This window comes from Chelonia mydas, chromosome 5 (genome assembly GCF_015237465.2).
Source record: "Chelonia mydas isolate rCheMyd1 chromosome 5, rCheMyd1.pri.v2, whole genome shotgun sequence".
Taxonomy (NCBI): Eukaryota; Metazoa; Chordata; order Testudines; family Cheloniidae; genus Chelonia; species Chelonia mydas.
Genome location: NC_051245.2, coordinates 38,024,975 through 38,050,916, shown reverse-complemented (window position 1 = coordinate 38,050,916; position 25,942 = coordinate 38,024,975). Strand labels below are relative to the sequence as shown.

At 41.0% G+C, this 25,942-nt stretch overlaps 1 protein-coding gene across 5 annotated transcripts in view; it reads right to left on the bottom strand.

Moving 5' to 3' along the window:
* The window catches only part of NDUFAF2 (NADH:ubiquinone oxidoreductase complex assembly factor 2), a 143,067-nt gene that overhangs the window by 10,614 nt on the left and 106,511 nt on the right, over positions 1 to 25,942 (bottom strand). For 4 of the 5 annotated variants that reach the window (XM_037902865.2, XM_007055345.4, XM_037902864.2 and 1 more), the window contains one exon: positions 25,053 to 25,093. In XM_037902865.2, coding sequence (XP_037758793.1) covers positions 25,053 to 25,093 — 41 coding nt within the window. Of the gene's footprint in view, positions 1 to 12,214; positions 12,523 to 25,052; positions 25,094 to 25,942 lie in introns of those variants that run through there. The other variant, XM_043546268.1, reaches the window with a different exon arrangement.

Genomic DNA, 25,942 nt, shown 5'->3' with positions numbered 1-25,942 from the left:
CCAAAAGTGAAACTCTTTGAGCAGCATATTCCAGAAGTCGTGAGATCTCTCTGAGTGTAGCCTTCATTGATTTGAGATCTACCATACCAGTCTCTCACTAGAAGGGAAAACCTATAATGGCAGCAGGCCATAAAAGAGACCCAGTTTGGATTTCATCTATCTCTGATTTGTGAAGAGTATGTATTAAGGTTATAACAACCAACAAGAATGCACTTTTATGTAGAAATCCATGATTAAATCGAGTCTTCCTGACTAGTGATTTAAATCATGATCTAAATCAATTTGATTTAAATCAAATACACCCTGGTATATTAAGTACAGTAATATGATTGTATTCCTAAATGCTGTAGATATCAACTTCTAAAGGTATTACAGTTTTAGTTACCAAGTTTAAGATTTCCTATTAGTGCAAAAGTCAAAAAGTGAAAATTTAAAATTTATAAAAACAAGATGCAATTCCTTCCAAGACTAATTATGATTAATATATATACATAGTTCATTTATGGGAGAAATATCATTAAAACTTACTAAAAATATAGGTTTCAGAGTAACAGCCGTGTTAGTCTGTATTCGCAAAAAGAAAAGGAGTACTTGTGGTGGCACCGTAGAGACTAACCAATTTGTTTGAGCATAAGCTTTCGAACCATCTTCTGTATTTTCCACAGTATGCATCCGATGAAGTGAGCTGTAGCTCACGAAAGCTTATGCTCAAATGAATTGGTTAGTCTTTAAGGTGCCACAAGTACTCCTTTTCTTTTTACTAAAAATATACTGCTCCTTAGATATCAGGCTTTTTACTAATTCAGCTTCAAATCCTGTCTATAGTATCCAGCCCAAAGAGTTGCAAGAGGCATTAGGAATCTGTCCTTTGCAGCCTTGCTGATTTCACCCCTTTCCACATGAGGAGTAGATTGTAGATCAGAGTAGCAGCCATGAAACCTCCTTGCCTCCCTCTTCCACCTCCCTACAACACACACTCACACTGACTTCCTCAGGTTTCAGAGTAGCAGCCGTGTTAGTCTGTATCCGCAAAAAGACCAGGAATACTTGTGGCACCTTAGAGACTTCCTCAATGCAGGCTAATGCGCAGGGAACGCCTATGGAACTGCCCCTGCCCACCTCCCATTTTGCACAGCAGCACCATGCAGTACCCTCTGTGCCTCAGGAGAAGAGAGCAGGATTTGCTTCTTTAAGGAATTAAGAGATTGCATTTGCACTGTGACTGCAAAAGTTTTATAGATAAACATTCACGGTGCTATATACTGTACGGAAGTGACAAGTATGGAGAAGTATTTTTAACCGTTGCTCCAGGATTAGGAGAGTGACTTAGCTTCTCACTTAGGAAGTTTGTCACTAAATTGAACTGAAATATTTTATAAAATGGCCTAACTTTGTTACCGATTGCCCAAATAAACATGGCTAGAGGGTATTTCAGCAGAGAGCTCAATAAAAGAATATTAAAGCGTAATGTGCTCTGATCTTTAGGGGACAGACAAGCTCCAGTCTGTCCAATAAGTCTCAGAGATACAGCACTAAATCCATTGGCCAGCTCTACTTGTGGAAGTCCTGACTCGATTCTCATGACCTTCCCAGGAAATATAAACTAAGGATGTCAGGATTTTGAAGTTGGAATTCTCAATAGGTAGATTTTATCACGTGATATCTGAAGAATACTGAAAGTGCTCTTTATTACTCAGAGTAGAGCAGAACTCAGGAGAAAAGATCCATTAACTGAAATAAAAAGACTAACTATGAAGGAGAGAGGCAGCCGCATTTTGCAGTAGCTGGAATCTTTACATTGTTTAGACATTCACCTTCAGATACAGTGAATTACAACAATTACATCTCAGTTTGGAGATGACAAATGTCAGGATTATTGTGGCAAGGTCCTCATCTGTGAGGAAGGGGCAAAGTTTGCTAGGAAGATAGATGTGAAAAAAGGCATTTTTGGTCACTGAGGTTACCTAGTTGTCCAGGTTTGATGAGGAACAAAACAGGACCCAGAGGCTTAACACAACTTTACTGCATTGGGGACTGTATCCCTGCTATGGAATGCAAGGGTTCAGGGGAAGTGTTCAAGATGGTTCTTAAAAGCAGTTCCCATCAACCAGCATTACTTTTGCCTTGCCTGGCTTGAGTTTCAGCCAGCTGCGTCTCATCCAGAAGATGATCTCTTCTAACCACTCTGGACATCTGCGGGATGATGGCCACAAGTATGGCCATACTGGGTGAGACCAATGGTCCATCTAGCATAACTAGGGGTCCTAAAAGTTAGCCAGCCAGTCAGGCAGCGGCACAGACAGCTCCATGGCACAGGAGCCAGTACACAGAGCTGTAAACAGGGGAGTTTGAAAGGGCAGTTTGTATTGTGGTACTTGTTTGGGATTTGGTTTTGCTGTGGGTGGTGGTGCTTTGGTGTGGTTTGTGTTTCCCAGATTAACAGGATTTAGCTGGGAAGGCTATGACAGATACAGAGGCAGCAGTGGGAGTGACCCATGTAGTTGGAGACACAATGAGGATGACTGGATGTGGAAGCTGCGGTATGTACATGATCCTGGAGGGGGTATCTGGTAAGAGTTTTGTCTGCAGGAAATGCCGTCTGATAGAGCAGATGGAGGAAAAGATCCGAGGCTTGGAGATGCAGGTGGAAAGTCTGGTTGAGTTTAGGAAGGGGTTTGAGCAGATTATGGAGCAAAGACATGAGGTATCTGAAGGGAAAAGCTCAGACCTGCAGATGGAAGCAGGGCTGGGGAATTCTGAGGGGAGACTGGGTGAGGAAAGTGGTCAGTGGAAGCATGTGACTAAAAGAGCCAGGCAGAGGAAAAGATGGGCTAGTGAAGGAGAAACAGAGCTCAAGAACAGGTTTCCAGAGTTGGAAAATGATGAGGTAGAATGTAAAGAAATAAGAAGCGATGGAATGGATAAGACAGAGTCCGTCTGGGCAAAAATTACATTGGGGAAGAAAACTATTAGAGCCTCCCCTAGGATAGCGCTTGGGGTGTGCTATAGACCACCGGGATCTAATTTGGATATGGATAGAGCCCTTTTTAATGTTTTCAATAAAGGAAATACTAATGGAAACTGTGTGATCATGGGAGACTTTAACTTCCCAGACATAGACTGGAGGACGAGTGCTAGTAATAATAATAGGGCTCAGATTTTCCTAGATGCGATAGCTGATGGATTCCTTCCTCAAGTAGTTGCTGAACCTACTAGAGGGGATGCCATTTTAGATTTGGTTTTGGTGAGTAGTGAGGACCTCATAGAAGAAATGGTTGTAGGGGATAATCTTGGTTCAAGTGATCATGAGCTAATTCAGTTCAAACTGAATGGAAGGATTAACAAAAATAAATCTGCAACTAGGGTTTTTGATTTCAAAAGGGCTGACTTTCAAAAATTAAGGAAATTAGTTAGGGAAGTGGATTGGACTCAAGAACTTATGGATCTAAAGGTAGAGGAGGCCTGGGATTACTTTAAATCAAAGCTGCAGAAGCTATCAGAAGCCTGCATCCCATGAAAGGGGAAAAAATTCATAGGCAGGAGTTGTAGACCAAGCTGGATGAGCAAGCATCTCAGAGAGGCGATTAAGAAAAAGCAGAAAGCATACAGGGAGTGGAAGATGGGAGGGATCAGCAAGGAAAGCTACCTTATTGAGGTCAGAATATGTACAGATAAAGTGAGAAAGGCTAAAAGTCAAGTAGAGTTAGACCTTGCAAAGGGAATTAAAACCAACAGTAAAAGGTTCTATAGCCATATAAATAAGAAGAAAACAAAGAAAGAAGAAGTGGGACTGCTTAACACTGAGGATGGAGTGGAGGTTAAAGATAATCTAGGCATGGCCCAATATCTAAACAAATACTTTGCCTCAGTCCTTAATAAGGCTAAAGAGGATCTTAGGGATAATGGTAGCATGACAGAATGAGAATATGGAGATAGATATTACCATATTTGAGGTAGAAGCGAAACTCAAACAGCTTAATGGGACTAAATTGGGGGGCCCAGATAATCTTCATCCAAGAATATTAAAGGAATTGGCATCCGAAATGGCAAGCCCATTAGCAAGAATTTTGAATGAATCTGTAAACTCAGGAGTTGTACTGTATGATTGGAGAATTGCTAACATAGTTCCTATTTTTAAGAAAGGGAAAAAAAATGATCCGGGTAACTACAGGCCTATTAGTTTGACATCTGTAGTATGCAAGGTCTTGGAAAAAAATTTTGAAGGAGAAAGTAGTTAAGGACACTGAAGTCAATGGTAAATGGGAGAAAATACAACATGGTTTTACAAAAGGTAGATCATGCCAAACCAACCTGATCTCCTTCTTTGAGAAAGTAACAGATTTTTTTAGACAAAGGAAACGCAGTGGATCTAATTTACCTCGATTTCAGTAAGGCGTTTGATACCGTGCCACATGGGGAATTATTAGTTAAATTGGAAAAGATGGGGATCAATATAAACATTGAAAGGTGGATAAGGAATTAGTTAAAGGGGAGACTACAACGGGTCCGACTGAAAGGTGAACTGTCAGGCTGGAGGGAGGTTACCCAGTGGAGTTCTTCAAGGATCAGTTTTGGGACCAATCTTATTTAATCTTTTTTTTTTTACTGACCTCGGCACAAAAAGTGGGAGTGTGCTAATAAAGTTTGCAGATGATACAAAGCTGGGAGGTATTGCCAATTTAGAGAAGGACCGGGATACCATACAGAAGGATCTGGATGACCTTGTAAACTGGAGTAAGAGTAATAGGATGAAATTTAATAGTGAGGAGCGTAAGGTCATGCATTTAGGGATTAATAACAAGAATTTTAGTTATAAGCTGGGGACGCATCAATTAGAAGTAACGAAGGAGGAGAAGGACCTCGGAGTATTGGTTGATCACAGGATGACTATGAGCCGCCAATGGGATATGGCTGTGAAAAAAGCTAATGCGGTCTTGGGATGCATCAGGAGAGGTATTTCCAGTAGGGATAAGGAGGTTTTAGTACCGTTATACAAGGCACTGGTGAGACCTCACTTGGAATACTGTGTGCAGTTCTGGTCTCCCATGTTTAAGAAGGATGAATTCAAACTGGAACAGGTACAGAGAAGGGCTACTAGGATGATCCGAGGAATGGAAAACTTGTCTTATGAAAGGAGACTCAAGGAGCTTGGCTAGTTTAGCCTCACTAAAAGAAGGCTGAGGGGAGATATGATTGCTCTCTATAAATATATCAGAGGGATAAATACCGGAGAGGGAGAGGAATTATTTAATCTCAATACCAATGTGGACACAAGAACAAATGGGTATAAACTGGCCACCAGGAAGTTTAGACTTGAAATTAGACGAAGGTTTCTAACCATCAGAGGAGTGAAGTTTTGGAATAGCCCTCCAAGGGAAGCAGTGGGGGCAAAAGATCTATCTGGCTTTAAGATTAAACTCGATAAGTTTATGGAAGAGATGGTATGATGGGATAATATGATTTTGGTAATTAATTGATCTTTAAATATTCATGGTAAATAGCCTAATGGCCTGTGATGGGATGTTAGATGGGGTGGGATTTGAGTTACCCAGGAAAGAATTTTCTGTATTATCTGGCTGCTGAATCTTGCCTATATGCTCAGGGTTTAGCTGATCGCCATATTTGGGATCGGGAAGAAATTTTCCTCCAGGGCAGATTGGAAGAGGCCCTGGAGGTTTTTCGCCTTCCTCTGTAGCATGGGGCACGGGTCACTGCTGGAGGATTCTCTGCTCCTTGAGGTCTTTAAACCACCATTTGAGGACTTCAATACCTCAGGCATAGGTGAGGTTTTTCGCAGGAGTGGGTGGGTGAGATTCTATGGCCTGCATTGTGCAGGAGGTCAGACTAGATGATCATAATGGTCCCTTCTGACCTTAGTATCTATGAATCTATCCTGTCTTCCGATAGTGGCCAGTGCCAGATGCTTCAGAGGGAATGAACAGAACAGATCAATTTATCAAGTGATCTATCCCCTGGTGTCCAGTCCCAGCTTCTGGCAATCAGGTTTACGGACACCCAGAGCATGGTGTTGCATCCTTGGCCATCCTGGCTAATAGCCATTGATGGACCTATCCGACATGATGGTTGTTGCATCAGTGAAGAATGATATACACATCTAGGTGTCATTAATGCAGTATTGGCAGTAGAGCCCATGACATCTCACTCTCTTCCAACTGCCTTTATAGAGATATTGAAGAGAAGAGGGGATCGTCTGGATCCCTGTAGGACTCCACAAGTGAAGTTCTTCGGGGAGAAGGAGCAGTTATCTATCACCACTCTTGGTGTTCTGCTGGAAAGGAATGATTGGAGGCAATGTAGTGCTGTGCCATACACTCCAGCTCTGTTGTGTGTTAATGTATTTAGCAATACCTTACAGTCCAATGTGCCAAAAACTGCAGAGAGGTCCAGTATAATGACCATGGCCATAAAGAGATTGTATTTTAGTGATACTAGGGCTGTCTCTCGGTTGTGCTCTGGTCTGAAGCCCAAAGGCAAGCCATCCAGGATGATAGCAGATGGCTCATGATGGAATTTCTCCATTGTGACTAAGAATGGGATGTTAGAAGACTGACAGTAGTTGGAGAGATTTTTCTGAGTCAACATTTGGATTCTTGAGGATGGGGCAGACCTCCTCTGAAGGTGTCATTGATATCTGTCATTAGCAGTAGGCATAGTTATTCTTTGCTGGTTTTTGCCAGCCAGCCATGGCTCTCTGCTGCAGGTGTGGCTCTAATTTTTTTAAGGGCTTCTTGGTCTCTGGCAAGCATGACAGGGCCAAAGTTTGAGAAGGGTGGTGGGATTAGGGAATACAGGCTGGTCAGGAACGGAGTTTTCTTATTTAGTTCCATTCATAGCCGGTTGATCTTTTCAGTGAAGTTTGATGGATGCATTTTACAGCTTGGGTTCAGTGTCTGGGTTATATGCTGAAAACTGACAATTGATTGATTAACCAATTCGTCATGTGGAAAGTTCTGCCGCTTGTGATTCTACTGAAGTAGTGGTTATGGAGTAGAAAGCTGGTTTTGCCTCCTTTGCAGTGGAAAAAACCTGCAGTGTTGGCCCATGAATTTAGATTGTTTCTTCTTATCACAGGCATTCTAAATTTTAATTTGTGTGCTTAATCTGATAGATTTTGTCTCTGTAAACTATGGTGATTTTCTCAGGCAGGGCGTGTGAGTGGGGAGCACACAGTTAGGGGGTCAATACAGTGGACAATAAGTGGACTGCTGTACAAACCACTGGCACCTTGGCCTGGCAGTTGAGTAGCTTGGTTTTCTAGAGAGAATTGAAAACTTAGGCTGTATCTACACTACCGCCGTATGTCGACCTAAATTACACTGCACCAGCTACATGAATAACGTAGCTGGAGTCTACATAGCTTAGGTCCACTTACTACAGTGTATACACTGCACTGGGTTGACAGGACAAACTCTCCCATCTCCTCAATGTCACAGGCCTCCATGGATATGTCTACACTGCAAGTTGACACCCGGGTTGGCCCATGCCAGCTGACTCGGTGGGCTTCGGGCTAAAGGGCTGTTTAATTTCAGTGTAGACGTTCGAGCTTGGGTGGAGTCTGGGCTCCAAGGTGGAAGGATCCCAGAGATCAGGCAGCAGCCCAAGCCCAAACATTTACACTGAAATTAAATAGACCCTTAGCCCAAGCACTGCAAGCCTGAGTCAGCTGGCACAGGCCAGCTGTGGGTTTTTAGTTGTACCCCATAAATACATCATGCCTGTACTCCAATCCCTTCATTGGCTCCCCATACACGTCCATAGCCAGTACAAGGCCTTGGTCTAGATCGTCAAAGCCCAGTTTTCCCCTGTTGTGGCTGTCAAAATCTCCTGAAGGAAAAGTGCAAGCCATCCTTGTTCTGAGGATGTAGAATATGAGATATATTGTACATGTGGACTAGCAGGCAGGAGTGGAGTTTTAAAGAAGTAATTTGACAATCCAATATCTGTTTTATTGTTTCAATTTTGTTGAAGACACTGTACCAAATAATATAAATGCAGAAACACTAACATTTAGATTACTTTATTAATTTCTGAAAATAATCCCAGTTAGGATTTTACATGGGGTTGGTTTTAAATGCTACTTAAAAATAAATGGACACTTTATGGTGATCTAAAAAATGCGAGCTGTCTAGATTATCCAAAATTATTGTAAATACTTTATATATTTTGACAAATTCACACGCTCCTTGATTTGGCTTCTGATACAGGATTAGCTGCACAATTGTTGGATGCCAAAAGTGAGAAAGATCTGGACACAGCAACAACCCCCTTTGTCTGAATTACTCAAATACTTCATATTCATGGAAGATTTGTGTTTTAGTCTCTGGCATTTAAAGCGTGGTGTTTTTGTTTGTTTTTTAATTCTGATTGAATTTAATCAGAAAAATTTGAATGATCATTGGGAATTGTTTAAGAACACTTCACTTGATGCCCAAAAAGCCCGAATCCCACAATCAAGGAAGAAGGTTGTATTGGTTAAAACAGCAACCTGGTTTAGAGAGAGGGAAGTGAAGGCATTTTTATATATATAAAAAATTATATAAACAAACTTAAGAAATGCAAATTTTACAGTAACAAATATATATCAGAAGCTAAGAACTGCAGAAAATTGATAAGCGATGCACCTGGACATAAGGAGAAATCTATGGCCAGCAGTATTAAGAATAGGATGGAGGGTTTTTAAGTAAATTCGGAACAAAAAAAGAATCTTGACAATGGTGTTTGTCCAATACTTGATGGAAATGATAGATTTAACAATAATGAGGCAGAAAACGCTGAAGTGTTCAATAAATAGCTCCCAGACTACTGCACTGGACAGCACAGCATGGGGAGGAGGTGACCAGTGCTCTGTGGAGAAGGAAGTGGTTCGGGACTATTTAGAAAAGTTGGACGAGCACAAGTCCATGGGGCCGGATGCGCTGCATCCGAGAGTGCTAAAGGAGTTGGCGGATGTGATTGTAGAGCCATTGGCCATTATCTTTGAAAACTCATGGCGATCCGGGAAAGTCCCGGATGACTGAAAAAAGGCTAATGTAGTGCCCATCTTTAAAAAAGGGAAGAAGGAGGATCCTGGGAACTACAGGTCAGTCAGCCTCACCTCAGTTCCTGGAAAAATCATGGAGCAGGTCCTCAAGGAATCAATTCTGAAGCACTTAGAGGAAACGAAAGTGATCAGGAACAGTCAGCACGGATTCACCAAGGGCAAGTCATGCCTGACTAATCTAATTGCCTTCTATGACAAGATAACTGGCTCTGTGGATGAAGGGAAAGCAGTGGACGTGTTGTTCCTTGACTTTGGCAAAGCTTTTGACACGGTCTCCCACAGTATTCTTGCCAGCAAGTTAAAGAAGTATGGGCTGGATGAATGGACTATAAGGTGGATAGAAAGTTGGCTAGATTGTTGGGCTCAACAGGTAGTGATCAATGGCTCCATGTCTAGTTGGCAGCCGGTATCAAGTGGAGTGCCCCAAGGGGCGGTCCTGGGGCCGGTTTTGTTCAATATCTTCATGAATGATCTGGAGGATGGTGTGCATTGCACCCTCAGCAAGTTTGCAGATGACACTAAACTGGGAGGATTGGTAGATACGCTGGAGGGTAGGGACAGGATACAGAGGGACCTAGACAAATTAGAGGATTGGGCCAAAAGAAATCTGATGAGGTTCAACAAGGACAAGTGCAGAGTCCTGCACTTAGGACGGAAGAATCCCGTGCACCAGTACAGACTAGGGACCGAATGGCTCGGCAGCAGTTCTGCAGAAAAGGACCTAGGGGTTACAGTGGATGAGAAGCTGGATATGAGTCAACAGTGTGCCCTTGTTGCCAAGAAGGCCAATGGCATTTTGGGATGTATAAGTAGGGGCACTGCCAGCAGATTGAGGGATGTGATCGTTCCCCTCTATTTGACATTGGTGAGGCCTCATCTGGAGTACTGTGTCCCGTTTTGGGCCCCACACTACAAGAAGGATGTGGAAAAATTGGAAAGAGTCCAGCGGAGGGCAACAAAAATGATTAGGGGACTGGAACACATGAGTTATGAGGAGAGGCTGAGGGAACTGGGGATGTTTAGTCTACAGAAGAGAAGAATGAGGGGGGATTTGATAGCTGCTTTCAACTACCTGAAAGGGGGTTTCAAAGAGGATGGATCTAGACTGTTCTCAGTGGTAGCTGATGACAGAACAAGAAGTAATGGTCTCAAGTTGTAGTGGGGGAGGTTTAGGTTGGATATTAGGAAAAACTTTTTCACTAGGAGGGTGGTGAAACACTGGAATGCGTTACCTAGGGAGGTGGTGGAATCTCCTTCCTTAGATATTTTTAAGGTCAGGCTTGACAAAGCCCTGGCTGGGATGATTTAGTTGGGGATTGGTCCTGCTTTGAGCAGGGAGTTGGACAAGATGACCTCCTGAGGTCCCTTCCAACCCTGATATTCTATGATTCTATGAAATATTCTGTTCAGACCATTATCATCTATTTTTCCCAAATACTGATCATCTGATAACACTCTGCTATTCCACTAGTATCTCAGCAGTGACTAAACAGCAGTGACTAAAGTTAGACATTTTAAAATGTCAGAAGGACTGGATAGTTTGTGTCCAAGAGTTTTAAAAGAGCTGGCTCAGGGGACCTTGCGGGACCACTGATTTTGATTTTCAATAAATCTTAGAAAACTGTGATGTTCCAGAAAATTGAAAGAAAGCCAATGTTGTGCCAATATTTTAAAATGGCAAAGGGGACAACCTGGGTAATTATAGGTCTGTCAGTTTGACAACAATCCCAAACAAGATAATGGAATAGCTAATATAGGATTTGATTCCTAGAGCATTAAAAATGGTAACATAATTAATGCTAATAACATGGATTTATGGAAAATAGAAACTCTCAAACTAACTTGATTTTTTTTATGAGGTTTGAAGTTTGGTTAATAAAGGTAGTAGTGGTGATATTATGGACTTAGACTTCTGTAAGGCATTTGACTTGGTACCACATGCCACTGATTAAAAAACTAGAATATAAAATTAACATGGCACACATAAAATAGATTAAAAACTTGCTGACTGATAGGTCTCAAAATGTAATTGTAAGCAGGGAATCATTGAGCAAGGGTCCCACAGGGATTGATTCTTGACCCTATGCTATTTAATATTTGTATCAATGACCTGTAAGAAAGCATAAAATCATCACTGATAAAATTTGCAGAGGACACAAAAATTGGAGAAGTGGTAAATAATAAAGAAGACTGGTCACTAATACAGAGCAATCTGGATCACTTGGTAACTGGGCACAAGGAAACAATATGGATTTTAATATAGCTAAATGTAAATGTATACATCTAGGAACTAAGAACGTAAGCCATACATACAGAATGGGGTACTCTATTCTGGAAGCAGTGACTCTGAAAAAGACTTGGGGGTCATGGGTGGATAATCAGCTGAACATGAGTTTCCAGTGCAATGCAGTGGCTAAAAGGGCTAATACAATATATGGATGCATAAATAGGAATCTCAAGTAGGAGTAGAGGTTATTTTATCTCTGTATTTAGCACTGTTTTGACCACTCCTGAAATATGGTGTCCAGTTCTGATGTCCCCAGTTCAAGGAGGTTGATAAATTGGACAGGGCTGGGAGAAGAGCCATGAGAATGACTAAAGAATTAGACAACATGCCTTATAGTGATACAGTGAACTCCTTGAGTCTATTTAGCTTAATAAAGAGAATATTAAGGGTGGACTTGATCAGAATTTATAAATATCTACACAGGAAACAAATATTTAATAAACAGGATCTTCAGTCTAGCAGAGAGATGTATAACACAATCCAATGGCTGGAAGTTGAAGCTCGACAAATTCAGATGGGAAATAAGGCATCCATTTTTAATGATGGAAGTAATTAACCAATAGAACAATTTACCAAAGGTCATGATGGATTCTCTATCATTAACAAATTTTAAATCAAGATTGGATGTTTTTCTAAAAGCTATGTTCTAGAAATTATTTTGGGGAAGTTCTATGGCCTACATTATATGAGAGGTAAGACTAGGCGATCAGAATGGTCCCTTCTGCTTTGGAATCTATGAATCCATGAAACTTGAACTTTAAACTCTGTTAAGAATGCTTGTGCACATCTGAGCAGAAACATATTTCTATAACATTTGGTGAACAGAAAGGACACAGAGAAGCTATTTTGAAATGTTATTAATAAAGTTTAGTATTTATTTCACAACATCAAAGTTTCTACCTGAGGAGACATAATTAAAATCTAGTAATGTGATGAAAGCTAAACTGATGTGTACACTTTTATACTACTGACAAATTGGTTAATTAAATGCATTTTCTGGTTTTACAAGTCAAACAGTCAAGATGAAATAATAGGCCACTAGGTTATGTTTCAAATCTGGGAAGGAGAAAAGGGCTCTCTGGTCACCAGCCAGCACCAAATGTTCTGACCCAAACAATTCCTTCCAGCTCAGCAAATGAACATTAATCCAACCATTCTTATCTGGGAGTGGTAACCAAAAAGGTAAATGAAGGGCAGTGTCAGTGCAGTGTGAACACAGAAGAGCAGTTGAAGTTAGAAAGATAAATCTGGGTTTGGTTTAAATAGATTTTTTAGCAAACAGTGGCTAGTCAAGTTATGATTTTGCATAAGATGTGCTTTCTAAGTCTTCCTGCCAACTAACAGTAAACATTTGCCAAATCAATGTCAAATGTAATTTATTCAGATTCAATTTCACTGAAAACACCCTTTGATTAATTACAATTATTAAAATGTGGACTGCTTTTTACTTTGACATGCTTTTTTGAGCTTATGTGTCCTGCATATTCCAGCAACAAATTGATCTGAACAATCTTCTTTATTTGGGGACAATTACATAGTTTGTCTTCTTCACTGGCTAGAGAATTTTGGTGGTAAGCTTTTTTTGTTCTTTGAACACAGACAAAGTAATTTTAAATCCCCCAAATTAACTAATTATTAAGCTAAAATAGTAATTGTTTTAGAAGTGGTACTTTCATTTACAATTTAACCCAACCTCTAAACATATGCAGGAAAAGAACGAGCCCGTTAATTATACTAACAGCACACGTTCTTAAACGGGTAAAATTGAAGGTAATTCTCCTACAATGGAAACACAACTGAACAGATGTCTTTCAGGATATTCTGTTAAGGTCAGCATTTGGTTATACTCTGTGAAAGTGGTGCTTATGTCATTTTTGTGACCCTTTTAATGAGAGGTGTGCTAATACCCTGATATGAACTGATAACAGCATGAAAACTGCAATTAATCATGTCTGGGGGCATTGTAAGTTTAACATGGAAGTACTAAGCCACTAAGTACATTAGCAGGCTTCTAATAGGCTCATGCATATATAACAATCTTGTACAGAGTTTTAAATGGAGTGTTGGTACACTTCAGGGCTAAGTAGAATAGGTACTAATTCTATAACTTGCAGGAACACTAGTTTAAATCCAGTTTAGACCAAAGTGATTGAAAATTTTACTGAGCTACTGCATTGCTATTTCTAAGTTAAAAGAATTTAACGGTATCAGTTGAAGTTATTATCCAATGGACTTGGCAAAAATGTTTTTGAGGAGGGTGAGAAGAAAGGGGAAATGTATAGAAATTAGAAAGTGAAACAACTATCAGCACCATAGTGGTATCATGGAAATACGGGGAGAGGGGAACTAAGTTGGATTTTTACATATGACAGGACAAGAAAAGTAAGCAGAATTTTAGAGAGAACCAAATATGTGCTCATGTACAAAAGAGAAAGTTGTTGGAATAAGAACACTGAAATCAGTCAGGGCTGCACCGGCACCTAGCATTCTGTCCTGAATAAAGAACAGTGCATAGCTGAGGTGCTCCAAGAACACAGCAGCGACTAAACTATGACTCTGAATCACAGTTTGGTCCCTGCTCCTCTCCTTGCTTCGTGTATGATGTAATCTGTACCAACTCTTTTCCTGGCACAGTTTACATCCCCCTCCACTGTCTCAGCCGCATTGACTGGTGCACTAGAGGACACAGGCGCCAACTTCCCCTCTTTTCGGTGGGTGCTCGACTCCCCCCTTCCCCAGCCCTGCCCCCATTCCAACCCTTTCCCCAAAGTCCCCACCCCAACTCCGCCCCTTCCCTGCCCCTATTCCAACCCCTTCCCCAAATCCCCGCCCCAGCCCCGCCTCCTCCCCCGAGCACGCCATGTCCCTTCTCCTCCCCCAGAGCGTGCAAACAGCTGTTTGGCGGCCGCCGAGCGGGAAGCGCTGGGAGGTGGGCAGAGGAGCGGAAACACGGCACGCTCAAGGAGGGGCAGCTTGCGTGCCAGTGGGTGCAGAGCACCCACTAATTTTTCCCCATGGGTGCTCCAGCCCCGGAGCAACCACAGAGTCAGCGCCTATGCTAGAGGATACAACCAAGGTTCCACCCATTTCCAACCTACATGTGCAGGAGAGGGAGTAACAGACTACTGTCTTGTGAACCGATATATAGGTAACCAGCACAGAGGTAAAGAGGCGCACCTTGTTCTCTCAGTTCTCCTCTGTGCAGCTCATAGGCCAACTTATGATCAAACCGAGGAAACAATTAAAGGGAATCAAGGAGCGAAGAATATGTAAAAGGATGGATTCTACATGTTCTTCCCCTCCTCAGGGGGTACTATTAGAGAAAGAGGCCACTGCCTTTTGACTAGTGCTTTCCAGCCTCAATACTATGGTAGGAACAGATTCCAATACCAACGCTGAGGAGCACATGTATACAATTAGTGTCATTGAAATGATGCTGACTCCTGCAGTAAGGTGCAATACAATGTGAGTAAGGGCATCTGAATCTGGCTAGGGTTTCCAGTCTTATTAGTGATGTTGAGCAACATGGGCGAAAAGTATATTGTTCCAAAGATCTCTTTGTCCTCTGTCTTTTATCACACCATTTCCCAACACTTGTAAATCCTATTTTTCAGCTTTTTGTGGTGTCAGTAATAAAAAACCTAATTTGCTAAAATCCTATTCTATGTGCAAGTGCAATGGTTTTTCAGAGAGAAATGTACTAGAATCTCCATAGAGTAGTTTCCATTTTAAAACTTCTCAACTGAAGAATATGAAAGGAGACAGAAGCAAAAATAAAGCGTGTGATTCAAACAGTGTCAAATAAAGAATATTTCTAAATTGCATATCATTCTGGTGAGGGAATTTGAATTCTGTGTAAACTAATCCTTCTGACTGAAGTTAGTTTTCATCATACAACCTCAGAAATAAATATTTATGATCAAATAAAAGGAAAAAACAGGTATGCATTGTGGTAACTAAACAGAATGTAATTTTCAGTGTAATTATTCTCTTTTGGGGGCAAAACAATCATTGAAACCTTATGCTTATTACTACTCACGGAAATACATTTTTCCCTCCCTTGACAAGGAGGCTGTCAAAACAGATAATTATGGAAATGCTAGAAATAGTTTGAAAGAAGACAGGAGCTGTCAATTTTTTTTTCTTTTTAACATTTCACCTTGTATCCAACTGTGCAATTCAGAAGCCATTTAGTTTTATTACTGCATATCAAGCACATAATGCATTAGAAATGAAAAGCAGCCATTTACTACAGCATAGTATTTTCTATTCCAAGCTATTTTCAGGCTTTTCACACTAGCTAAAGAAACACACAAACCTACTTAATCTCTCACAAAATATTAACACACACAAAAATGTCAGAGTAACAGTAAAGGTGTAAAACTGAGAAAACTGAGGACATTTTGAGCTAAATCCATTTCCAACCATCCTGCAGGAAATGCTCTGTTGATTGAACCCCAGTAATGATGGATTGTCTAGGCGGCACCTGGCTCATTGTGACAGCTGGTATAAGATGGGAACTGGCACAAAGTAGCTCCACTACTGATAGCTCTCTGGCTGCTGCAGAAGTATCAGAAAGCCAGGCACAGAGATGAAGCCCTATTCCTCTCTGACCCAGTAGCTTGACGTGTAATAAAAGGGCAATTGGGATTGAAAGGTGTCAGAGGGTGACATCTGGAGCTACAAGGTCTTCTTCAAGATGTCGTGGTAGCATGGTGTGATTCCAGCGGAGGTAGGAAGAAGGGATGAATAGCCTGTGATTCAGGTCCCTGCCGGAGGAATGGGCATACAACCCACCAGGTGCAAAGTTGCATTACAGAGAATTAGTGGTGGGTGTACAAGCCTGATTTAAGCAGTGAATTAAGAGCTGAAACTATATTACCTATTGAACATCCATGCTCTGTGAGGAAAGCCAGATGGTATCCTCTTTCTTCCAGACAGTATGCCTAACTGAGGAGGTTCATAAGCAAGTTGGCACACTTGAGTCAGAATACTATTATAGGCTGCTTTATGAAAGACTTTCATTGCCATTAGACTTCACCCTAGTAAATAGGTCATAATGATCTGAAGGTTGTTCAGCTTGCTTATCTTCCCTATTCTCCAAGATGGATCAGAAAGGGACAAGGTTGATAGTCTATTCTGGCAGTATAGTGAAGGAAGGATTAGTCAGTATTGGTTAGTGGAAGAACACTTTTGCCCCATTCCCCTTCATGAAGGCTCATACCCTCACATAGATTCGGTTCTTAGCTTCCCCCCAATATTTGTTTCCCTGCACTTTTTTCAAAATCCAGATCAGGACAGCAGCCTCCATTGCACTGGATGGAATTGCAGTAGGGAGATATGCTCAACCAAGGCCAGGTGCAGCATTTCAGAAGGGATGATGCACTGCTTATTTGGGGAGTATGGCTTACAGTAACTCAGGCATCGCCAGGACATAAACCAAGCACTGGTACTGACCACTATCCAGGTAACAGGGTACTGAACTAGATAAATCGTAGAATGGATTCAGTCAGGCCCTTACTTCCTAAGAAGCTCCAGACTGAGGAGTCTAGAAGCTGAAGGTCCAGTATATCTGTGATTAAAGTTATCCCTGGAAAACTTGCATGATGGAGATGAGCATAGAAGAGTTCCAGTTCCTCATTGAAGTACCCATTTGATGCAACTGGAAACTGGATGAAGTAGGAAGTACACCAACAAAAAAGAAAGACTGCTTTAAAAGCAAAAAAAAAAAAGCAAACAAACCCAAACAAACAAAACACACAAAACCAGAAAACTGACCCAGAAAGGACAGAGAGGATGTAGAATGCTGTGAAGCTTGAAAAAAACATGCAAGCCTGAGTGATCACGAAAGCACTGTGAGGTCTTAGGAGTTACTTGCCCACTGTAGTCAAAAAGAAAATGAATTTAGGATGCAGGAAGCAGCCTAAAGCACTAACTGCGAGATGCCCATAAGACTCTTATGGATGCCTCAGTGTCTCAGAGCTTTAAATTTTGCATGCCTGGCGATGCAAAATTGAAACATGAGCCCATGAGATAGACCCTGAAGGATTTTTTGAAAATATCATCTTTTTTTGTCCCTTTATAATTAAGTCTTAAAAATCCAATAGATAACTTATGGGAGTTGAGACCATGAAGAGTGCCAGCTTTCAGCCTGGAGTAGATTTTACAGCCAGAAGGGAAACTGTAAGAATAGGGGTCTATAACTGGTAACAACCTGCATAGCATTAATTACAATGTTGTTTACCAGCGGCACTATTTAAAAGTTAAGTCAGATAATGCCTTGAAATACTGGAGGGAAAGACCACAAAAATCAGGAATGGAGGACTAGAAGGGACTTCAAGAGGTCATCTGGTCCATCCCTCCCAAGCTGAGGCAGGATTAAGTAAACAGACTGTTGCTGACAGATATTTGTCTAACCTGTTCTTAAAATTCTTCAGTGATGGACAGGCCCATCCCTATGAGGGTGCGCGACCCGGGACACAGGTGCCGAGTTTCTTTCTGCCAGAGGTGCTTCCCCTAGCTCCGCCCAGGCCCCAACCCCACTCCACCCAGGCCCCAGCCCACCTCTTTCCTGCCCAGTTCCACCCCCTCCCTCAAGTGTACTGCGCCCTAGCTCCTCTGCCCTCCCCCAAAGAGCCTCCAGATGCTGTGAAACAGCTGATCGGTGGTAGGCACTGGGAGGGAGGGGGAGGTTGGTAGGGGGGCACCTCCTCACCCCCCCGACCACCCCACACCTTACCTCCCCATCCGCCTCCTCACGAAGCGCAGGGGCCCCCAAAGCACAGGGCCCAGGGCGATCGCCCCCATTTGCCGTACCCTAGGGACGGCTCTGGTGATGGGGATTCTACAACTTTCCTAGGTAACCTGTTCCTTAACTATCCTTATAGTGAGGAAAATTTTCCTAATAACTAAATCTCCCTTGCTACAAATTAGGCCCATTACTTCTTTTCCCTACTCTTGGTGGACATGGAGAACAACTGAAGAGAAATCTTTTATCATGAATACAACCTTACCCCCATAGTACTGTTGTATTAATTTAGATGAAATATATGGGCTAACCGTGTTAATATAACTTAGTTATTGTTTAACATTAAACAGTGTTATACAAAGTTTGGTGTATAGAGATTGTTTGTTTAGTATTTGGTAAACGTTTTTAAATTTTTTTTTTATTAAATATAAAGAAAAGAAGGAAAAACACTTAAAATATTTGAAATGTATAGTATTAAACAAGGCTTAATTTAACAATTATTTTTGAGTTTTTAGAAAAAACCTCCCTTATTTGACAGGTTTTAAGATATTAAAGAGGTTAATAACTGGTTTCTGGAGGGAAGAGAACAAGCTAGTTGAGGTGGGCTGAAGCTGTTAAAGTCTGATTTTGTTTTACGTGGCATTTGGGATTTAGATGGAGCTGGGAGAGGTGGTGATGTTAACAAAGCTTAAGAACTTACTTCATTTGCTGATAAAAACAAAACTTTGCTCCTGTTATATGTTTGTAAAATATTTAAGAACAAACTAGTTTTTAGTACTTTTTTGGTTCTACATCCTGAATGGGTAAAGATGGCAAAAACTTCCCCCTCCTTTTCTGCTTATACAGGTAAAGTTGTACATTTACACAAACCATGAAAATATTATGCAGCAGTGGTTATGCTTGCTCACTTGGTGGAAAAAACAAAACACTTCAGCCCTGATGGCATTTTTACAAAAGTCATGAAAAAGTTATTTTGCAACCACATTAGCAACACCCAGAGGTGGTAAAAATGACAAGGGAGAGGGAAAAAAGATTGCAAAAATAAAACAATTAGAAAAATTACCAAAAAGTTTGGTGTTGCAAAAGCCCTTGGTTTTGGTCGTTTGAGATTTAATTTACAGTTAATGCAGTTGCATCCCCAAATTAAGATGTCATTTGGTTAATAAGAGGGTTATTTAAAATGTCATTTATAAAAAATTGTTTAGCAACTTAACCTTTCATAATTTAACACTTCATTTTTATAATTTTTTGCTTTTTAAAAAATATTTGTATTGAACTTAAAATTACTAATTACAGAAAGTACAAACTTTAAAATAAAAGAAAAAATGAAACAAACCTTTGCTAAAATAAAAATTTAATAACTTTATAACAATTGTAAACCCCTCTTTTAAAATCAAAAATATTAACTTTTTTGCATGCTCGTTTTAAACAAGCTTAACACATCGAAGAATTTTAAAAACAAATTTTTGTTTTAAATCTTGAAAACAATTTCTTGTTTGCCAGTGTGCTAGCTTCTGAATATGTATTAACCCTTTAGGCCCCACGATGGGTGCCTTTTAATTTAGATGGAATATATGGCCAAAGGTGTTAACATTAATGTTGGACAGTGACTGAGTAAACAGTGTTAAACAAGGCCCAGGGTTCAGTATACAGCAGGGATCTGCAACCTTTGGCCTGCCACAGTAAACCCCCTGGTGGGCGGGGCCAGTTTGTTTACCTGCCGTGTCTGCAGGTTCGGCCAATTGCAGCTCCCACTGGCTGCGGTTTGCTGCTCCAGGCCAATGGGGGCTGCAGGAAGCGGCGCAGGCTGAGGGATGTGCTGGCCGTCGCTTCCCACAGCCCCCATTGGCCTGGAGCGGCGAACCACGGCCAGTGGGACGCTGCGATTGGCCGAAACTGCGGACACGGCAGGTAAACTAACTGGCTCCGCCCACCAGGGGGCTTACCCTGGCATGCCACAGGTTGCAGATCCCTGCTGTATACTAAACCCTGCGCCTTGTTTAACACTGTTTACTCAGTCACTGTCCAACATTAATGTTAACACCTTTGGCTTACCCTGGCGGGCTGCGTGCCAAAGGTTGTTAATCCCTGACATACAGAGATCTTAGTCTGCTTAGTACCATGGCAAACACATTAAACATCCTTTAAACTTTTTATTAACGATAAAGAAAAGGCGGAAAAACAGTTAAAAAATTTTAAATATACAATGTTAAATAGGCTTTTATTAAAAAAACCAAGAATCTTTGTTCCCTTTCCTGTTAGCTGGCAAGAGAGTCTTTAGAAGGAAAATCTCCTTCTCTGACAGTCTGCTAGAGGATATTAAAGATGTTAATAAGTGTCCTTTGGGGAAAGAGAGAAGAAGTTAGTTGAGCTGGACTGGAGCTGTTTAAGTACAATCCCGTTTTATTTCAGGTGGTGTTTGGGATTTAGCCAGCACCAGTAGAAGTGGCAATGTCATCTGGGTCCCTCTCTCTGGCCTGGTCTAGTCAGGATCTCTCTCAGGATCAGGGTCCAGGAAGGTGGCAGGGGTGGGAGCTATGATGGTGAAGATTGCGCCAGTAGTCCCCATCTGTTCTTCTGATTTCCCACCTACCCAACCAAATCATCTTTCTGTAAGGACCCAAAAATGGAGTGGAGTGGGTTGAATGGCCCATTCCCTCACTATTCAGTCCACCAATTAAGCCTAGTATTTGACACACTAATTTTGGTTCATTAATTTTTGGACTCACATTTTCTTATTTACCAAGCATAATCTCAACACCGTCCAGGAGTTATAGCAATAGGCTTCTTTTTTTAAAAAAAGACTAATTTAGGTTTTCTGTCTGGTTTTTTGCATCTGTTCCTATTTACATTTGTTATTATGGGTTATTGTGACATCTTATGAATTTACACTCACTTTTTATAGTTGAACTCACAATCAGGGTAAATCTGTAGGCCCAACAGTATAACAGTACACCACCAGTATATCCAAAGACAACTTTTGGTAACCCATCAGTAATTTAGGGCAGCCCAAACACTTATCAGATAAGCTGATTTGCATGTAATGTTATAATTTACCAGATCTCCTTTGATAGAATAGCACTTGATTTAAAGTTGCAACTTCTGTAGACTTTAAAATATTCTGATTAATCTGGACTATAAATTCCTCAGGACAGGGACTTGTCTTTTATTTGTCTGGAAAGGTCCATGCTCACTTCTGGTGCCTGTATACATAGTTAAGAGATGGGCACTGCCTAATCTTAGAATGTTCCAAGATATTTATTCATTCGTCTCTTGTTCTATTTGTAAAGGTTTAATTTATTATGTCTTTTATAATAGTTGAGGAACATTTTAGTGTAACTTTCTCTGAACAGACTATATATGTCCATACATACACAATGTGTTACTGTCTTTAGGATGCAATGATATAGCTATCGAGGCCAGATCCTTTGGTGGTATAAATTGATGTATATGTTGATTTACAGCAGCTGAGGATATGGCCCAAAGTCTCTATCTAAATGGAGTCTCATTACCATAGGAACACAGTATTCTTAACAGCAGATTACTTTGCAAATGAATGCAGACCAAGCTGTGTTTTATCACCAATCTTATAAATGAGTTAAGGAGGAGATCTGGTATATTTCAAGTTGGAATAAAATCAAAAGGCAACCAACTGTGGCTCAGCATCCCAGAGGGTTACTTTGTAAAACCCCAGGCTCTGAACCACTGACATTCTTTCCGTTACTGCCCAAATTAGACATAACTGACAGAAGAAAAATATTCTTGGTTTTGACTTGCCAAGCAAACGGGGTGTTGTTCTAAGTAATTGTCCTCCAAAAAAGGGGGAAAAGGGAAATAAAAGGAACTCAAAGTATGTGAAGTACCTTAAAGCTGAACAAGTAGTTGTCCAATAGAAATTATTATTGCAGGATTCCACTATAAGAAAAACTAAATCTAATGACAACACCAACGGATGAATATCAATTAAATTCCTTGTGTGTTACAGCCCATAAGGGGCTGAATTAAAGCATTTTGATGAAGATCTGTTGAGTGCATGGTGACAAAAGTAAAGGGGGGCTGAAGCATGAAAAGAAGAAAGGCCTTGTTTGTGCTATAAAATGTGCATCATGTTTGAACATGGTTCTGAACAATACAGTTAGGTGACTTGATGCTGACCATGGCTTCGTGATCAGTGTAGAGCTGAACAAATCATGTTTAGCAGCACGTCAGTAACCGATTAAACATTGATGTGATGCTGAATGCTATTTTTGCTGGTCTATGCTGACCATGAAGCTATGGTAAGTATCATGTCACCTAGCTCTGTTGTTCACAATCACCTCAAGTAAAGTTTTGCTGGGTAGATAAGGTCTACGATGAAAAGAGAAAGGGAGACAGGAGGCCAACAGGGCAGAATGGAGGAGGGGAAATGAAGAGAAAGGACAATATATGTTAGAGTTGGGGCAGGGGGAAAAAGGGGCAAGGATGGGTAAAGGGCTAAAGAGAAGGGCAATGGTTAAAACATGCAGGAATTCGCCAGGGTACAGCAGTTTCCTACCAAAACAGCTGAGGTAGAGCTCCAGTTCCTTAAGCTTCAGGAAGTGCAGTGTTTGCGCTGTGCCGTGATGCAGCGTCACAAAGTGACATAACAGTGCAATGTCAAGACATGAAACTCAAAATCTGTGCACTCCACAGCCTTTTGAGGAGATACTCTCACCCCAGGAGAAAGATGTGAGAAAAACAAGGAGATTTGTTACACAACAGTTTCAGTATGAAATATGGTCACAAATATTCCCCAGTTCCATAGCTGTCAAAGAGCAGTTACCATATCAACATTATTGTCAAAAAGGGAGTATAATACAGAATACAAACCAGCAGAGATATCTAGGGATTACTGTAGATAAAACACTAAAGCTATCAGTACATTGTGGGAAAACAGGAAAATTTCTAAACTATGTCTCTGTATAGTGTGTGTGTGAGAGAGAGTGAGAGAGAGAGAGAGAGAGAGAGATGGTGTGTTGTGGTATAAAGACTATCATGGCAGGTGGATTATGTACATTATCCCACACCAATGTGTATTAGTTTCACTTATATTACATAAAGGAAAAAAACTACTTCAGGGATTAGTTCCAACAAAAAATAACTACTACTCAGATTCCCAGTTTATCATTTCTTCTCTGATAAGGTCAATGCACAGCCCTGCAGGTACAGTACTTAGCTGCTAAATAATTTTTAGACCCTAATAAACCTCATGAAGTTGAAGGCATGAGTAGTTCTATGACGCTAAATGCACCACTACTTCCAATAATCTTTCATCCTCCTCAGCTCACTTCATCTACAATGTGACATATTTAGGGGTCTAATGATCCAAATGTGCCTCTATAGTTGCTCATCTGCAGGGGATGCTTGCTCCCTGTTCTGAAGGGGTACTGACCACTGCCCCAACCCCCCACACCTCCCCATCCAGAAGCAGCCTTAACATCAGTTCCAAAAGAACATGGCTGAACAAACTAATCCTGCTTCTCGAGGGCATAGTCTCAGACTCTACTCAGCCCAACAAGCATGGCAATCTGAGTTATGGAAGCGATACTGGGAGTGGGGGCACTCAACATCTTTGAAGTCCCACTACCACAGGACGTATAATCTCAGCAAGGAAAGAAATACTGACAGGACATCATGATCCAAGTTGACATTTAGCTGATGGCCTAAGCTCAGCCAGGGAAAAGAGAGAGCCCAGTGGGCTGAATACTCCCTCTCTGTCCCCAAAAGCACTTTTATTTATGGAGCCCCAGCAGAAAGAATGGAGAGAGGAGCACTCCCATTTCTTCAGTGACTAGAGAGGGAGAGGTATGAGCAAAGATGTACCCTTTGCACAAGCATTTTTGTTTTAAGGTCCTCAACAACCTCTGGGACACAGGCTTAACTCCATTTTAGTTCCACTTATGGGTTTTCTACAGCCCCCATTGCCTGAGTAACTCCAGTGAGGAGTGGGGAAGGGAAAGCAGAAGAAACACCAATAGAAAGAGCTGCATATCAGGTGAGAGCTCATTTCTACAATTCTACACCTCTTGAAAAAATATTGGTGTGTAAAAATGACAGGCTGAGTAATATCCTGAATAGGTTATCTTAATGTGCAGCCAAGGTGGGTAACCTGCTAGCTTGTGCAGTTCAGGAGGTCACAGATAGAGGGCCAGATCCTCAGCTGATGTACATCAATGTAATACCTCTGAAGTCAATAGAGCTCTACTTCCTGACACAGTCTGTTAGATTGAGCCTTTAGTGGTAACTCACTTTTTTAGTCTATAGCTTCATTGCTAAATGCCGGGTTTTAATAAAAGTGTGTGTCAAATTCAGGTTTGTTTTATCTGATCAAAACAGTCAGAATTGTTCCATTCTTTGCACATTTGTCAGCATGAAAGAGTAAGCAATATTTCACAGCTTTATTCCATTAGAAAGCACTTTTGAAAAAAAGTCAGGACTGCAAAAAGCCCATCTCATTAGCATTGTAAAATGTTAATGCAGTATCTTTTTCTGTTCTGATGAATATGCTGGCAACTGCCTTTGAAGCATGCATTTTAATGTCAATTGGCATGAAAAAATCATACTAGGATATAGCGGGTCTGATTTTTTAAAGAAATAATAAGAGCCATTTTAGAATTCACTTATTCAGAAGTTTCTGAATGACCACAATTACTTATCCCAACATCACAATGTAACTTAATTCTGATAAATTCTATTTAAGAAACAGATATATAAACAATGGAGGAATTTCATTTCTACTTCCACACCCTGACATTAACACTGTACTATAAAATTCTGAAAAAAGCTTATATCGCTACTGAATATAATTTACATAACACAAAATAGGCAGGCAGCACTATTTACATTCTGTCTCTAAAATGGTTGGACGGATCAGTCCAAGAAAACTAATAGGTCTAGTTAAACTGGATTTACAATTGACAAGGTACTTCAGCTCTTACCTCCATTGTGGGTGGATCCTTTCTTCTTTTTCGAATCCAAGCTGCAAAACATATTAAAATATTTCAAAGAAGGCAAACATTTCTGACACCTCAGAGACATTATGAATTCACAAAAGGCACAGCCACATAAAGCAACAATTTGCAGGAGACTATAATAGCAAATTCCCCAAAAATATAGTATTTAATTTTTAAGCAGTTATTTGCCCTTGCCCAAAACCCTAAGTCGGTAATATTCACCCCTTCAGTTTAGAGAGCATGAACAAGACCTATGCACTACTTAAATCTTCAAAGAAGGGCTCAAGCCTTTTGTGAAGCTCTCTGCACAACAGTGAATTTCACCCAGAGAAAACAACAAAACGACTCTCCACCAAAGGGCATGATCAATGGCTTTACACCACTTTGGAGAGAGGATTCCTGGATATAGCTAAAGCGTTAAAGTCCAAAAATTTAGAAGTTACTCATGAAAATGTGACAAATAGGATGTATGGTGGGATTCTGAAACCCTTACTCATGCTGAGGTAGTACCCTTGCTCTACAAATAATCCCACTGGCTGAGTACAAGTAGCAGAGTCTGGCCCATTCTGTGGTAGATATGACAATTACAGGGCTAGCTGCACTTCCAACCCCCATCTGGTCTCTCTGAGCACACCTCCACCCGTCCCCCCGGGGTATCAGGCTTTGTGCCTTCAACCCTCCTGGGGTGAAAGCACGATTCTCCCTGGGATGCAGTACCCTGCACATCAACCATGCTTATCTAAACAGGTATGCCTGTGTTCGCTACCTACAGTTCTTCCCTGAAGAAACTTGTGACCAGTGGATTAGTGACTCAAAATAGCCTTCTTAAAACCAAATATTGTTTATTCTTAACCACTGGAACAAAGCATAACATA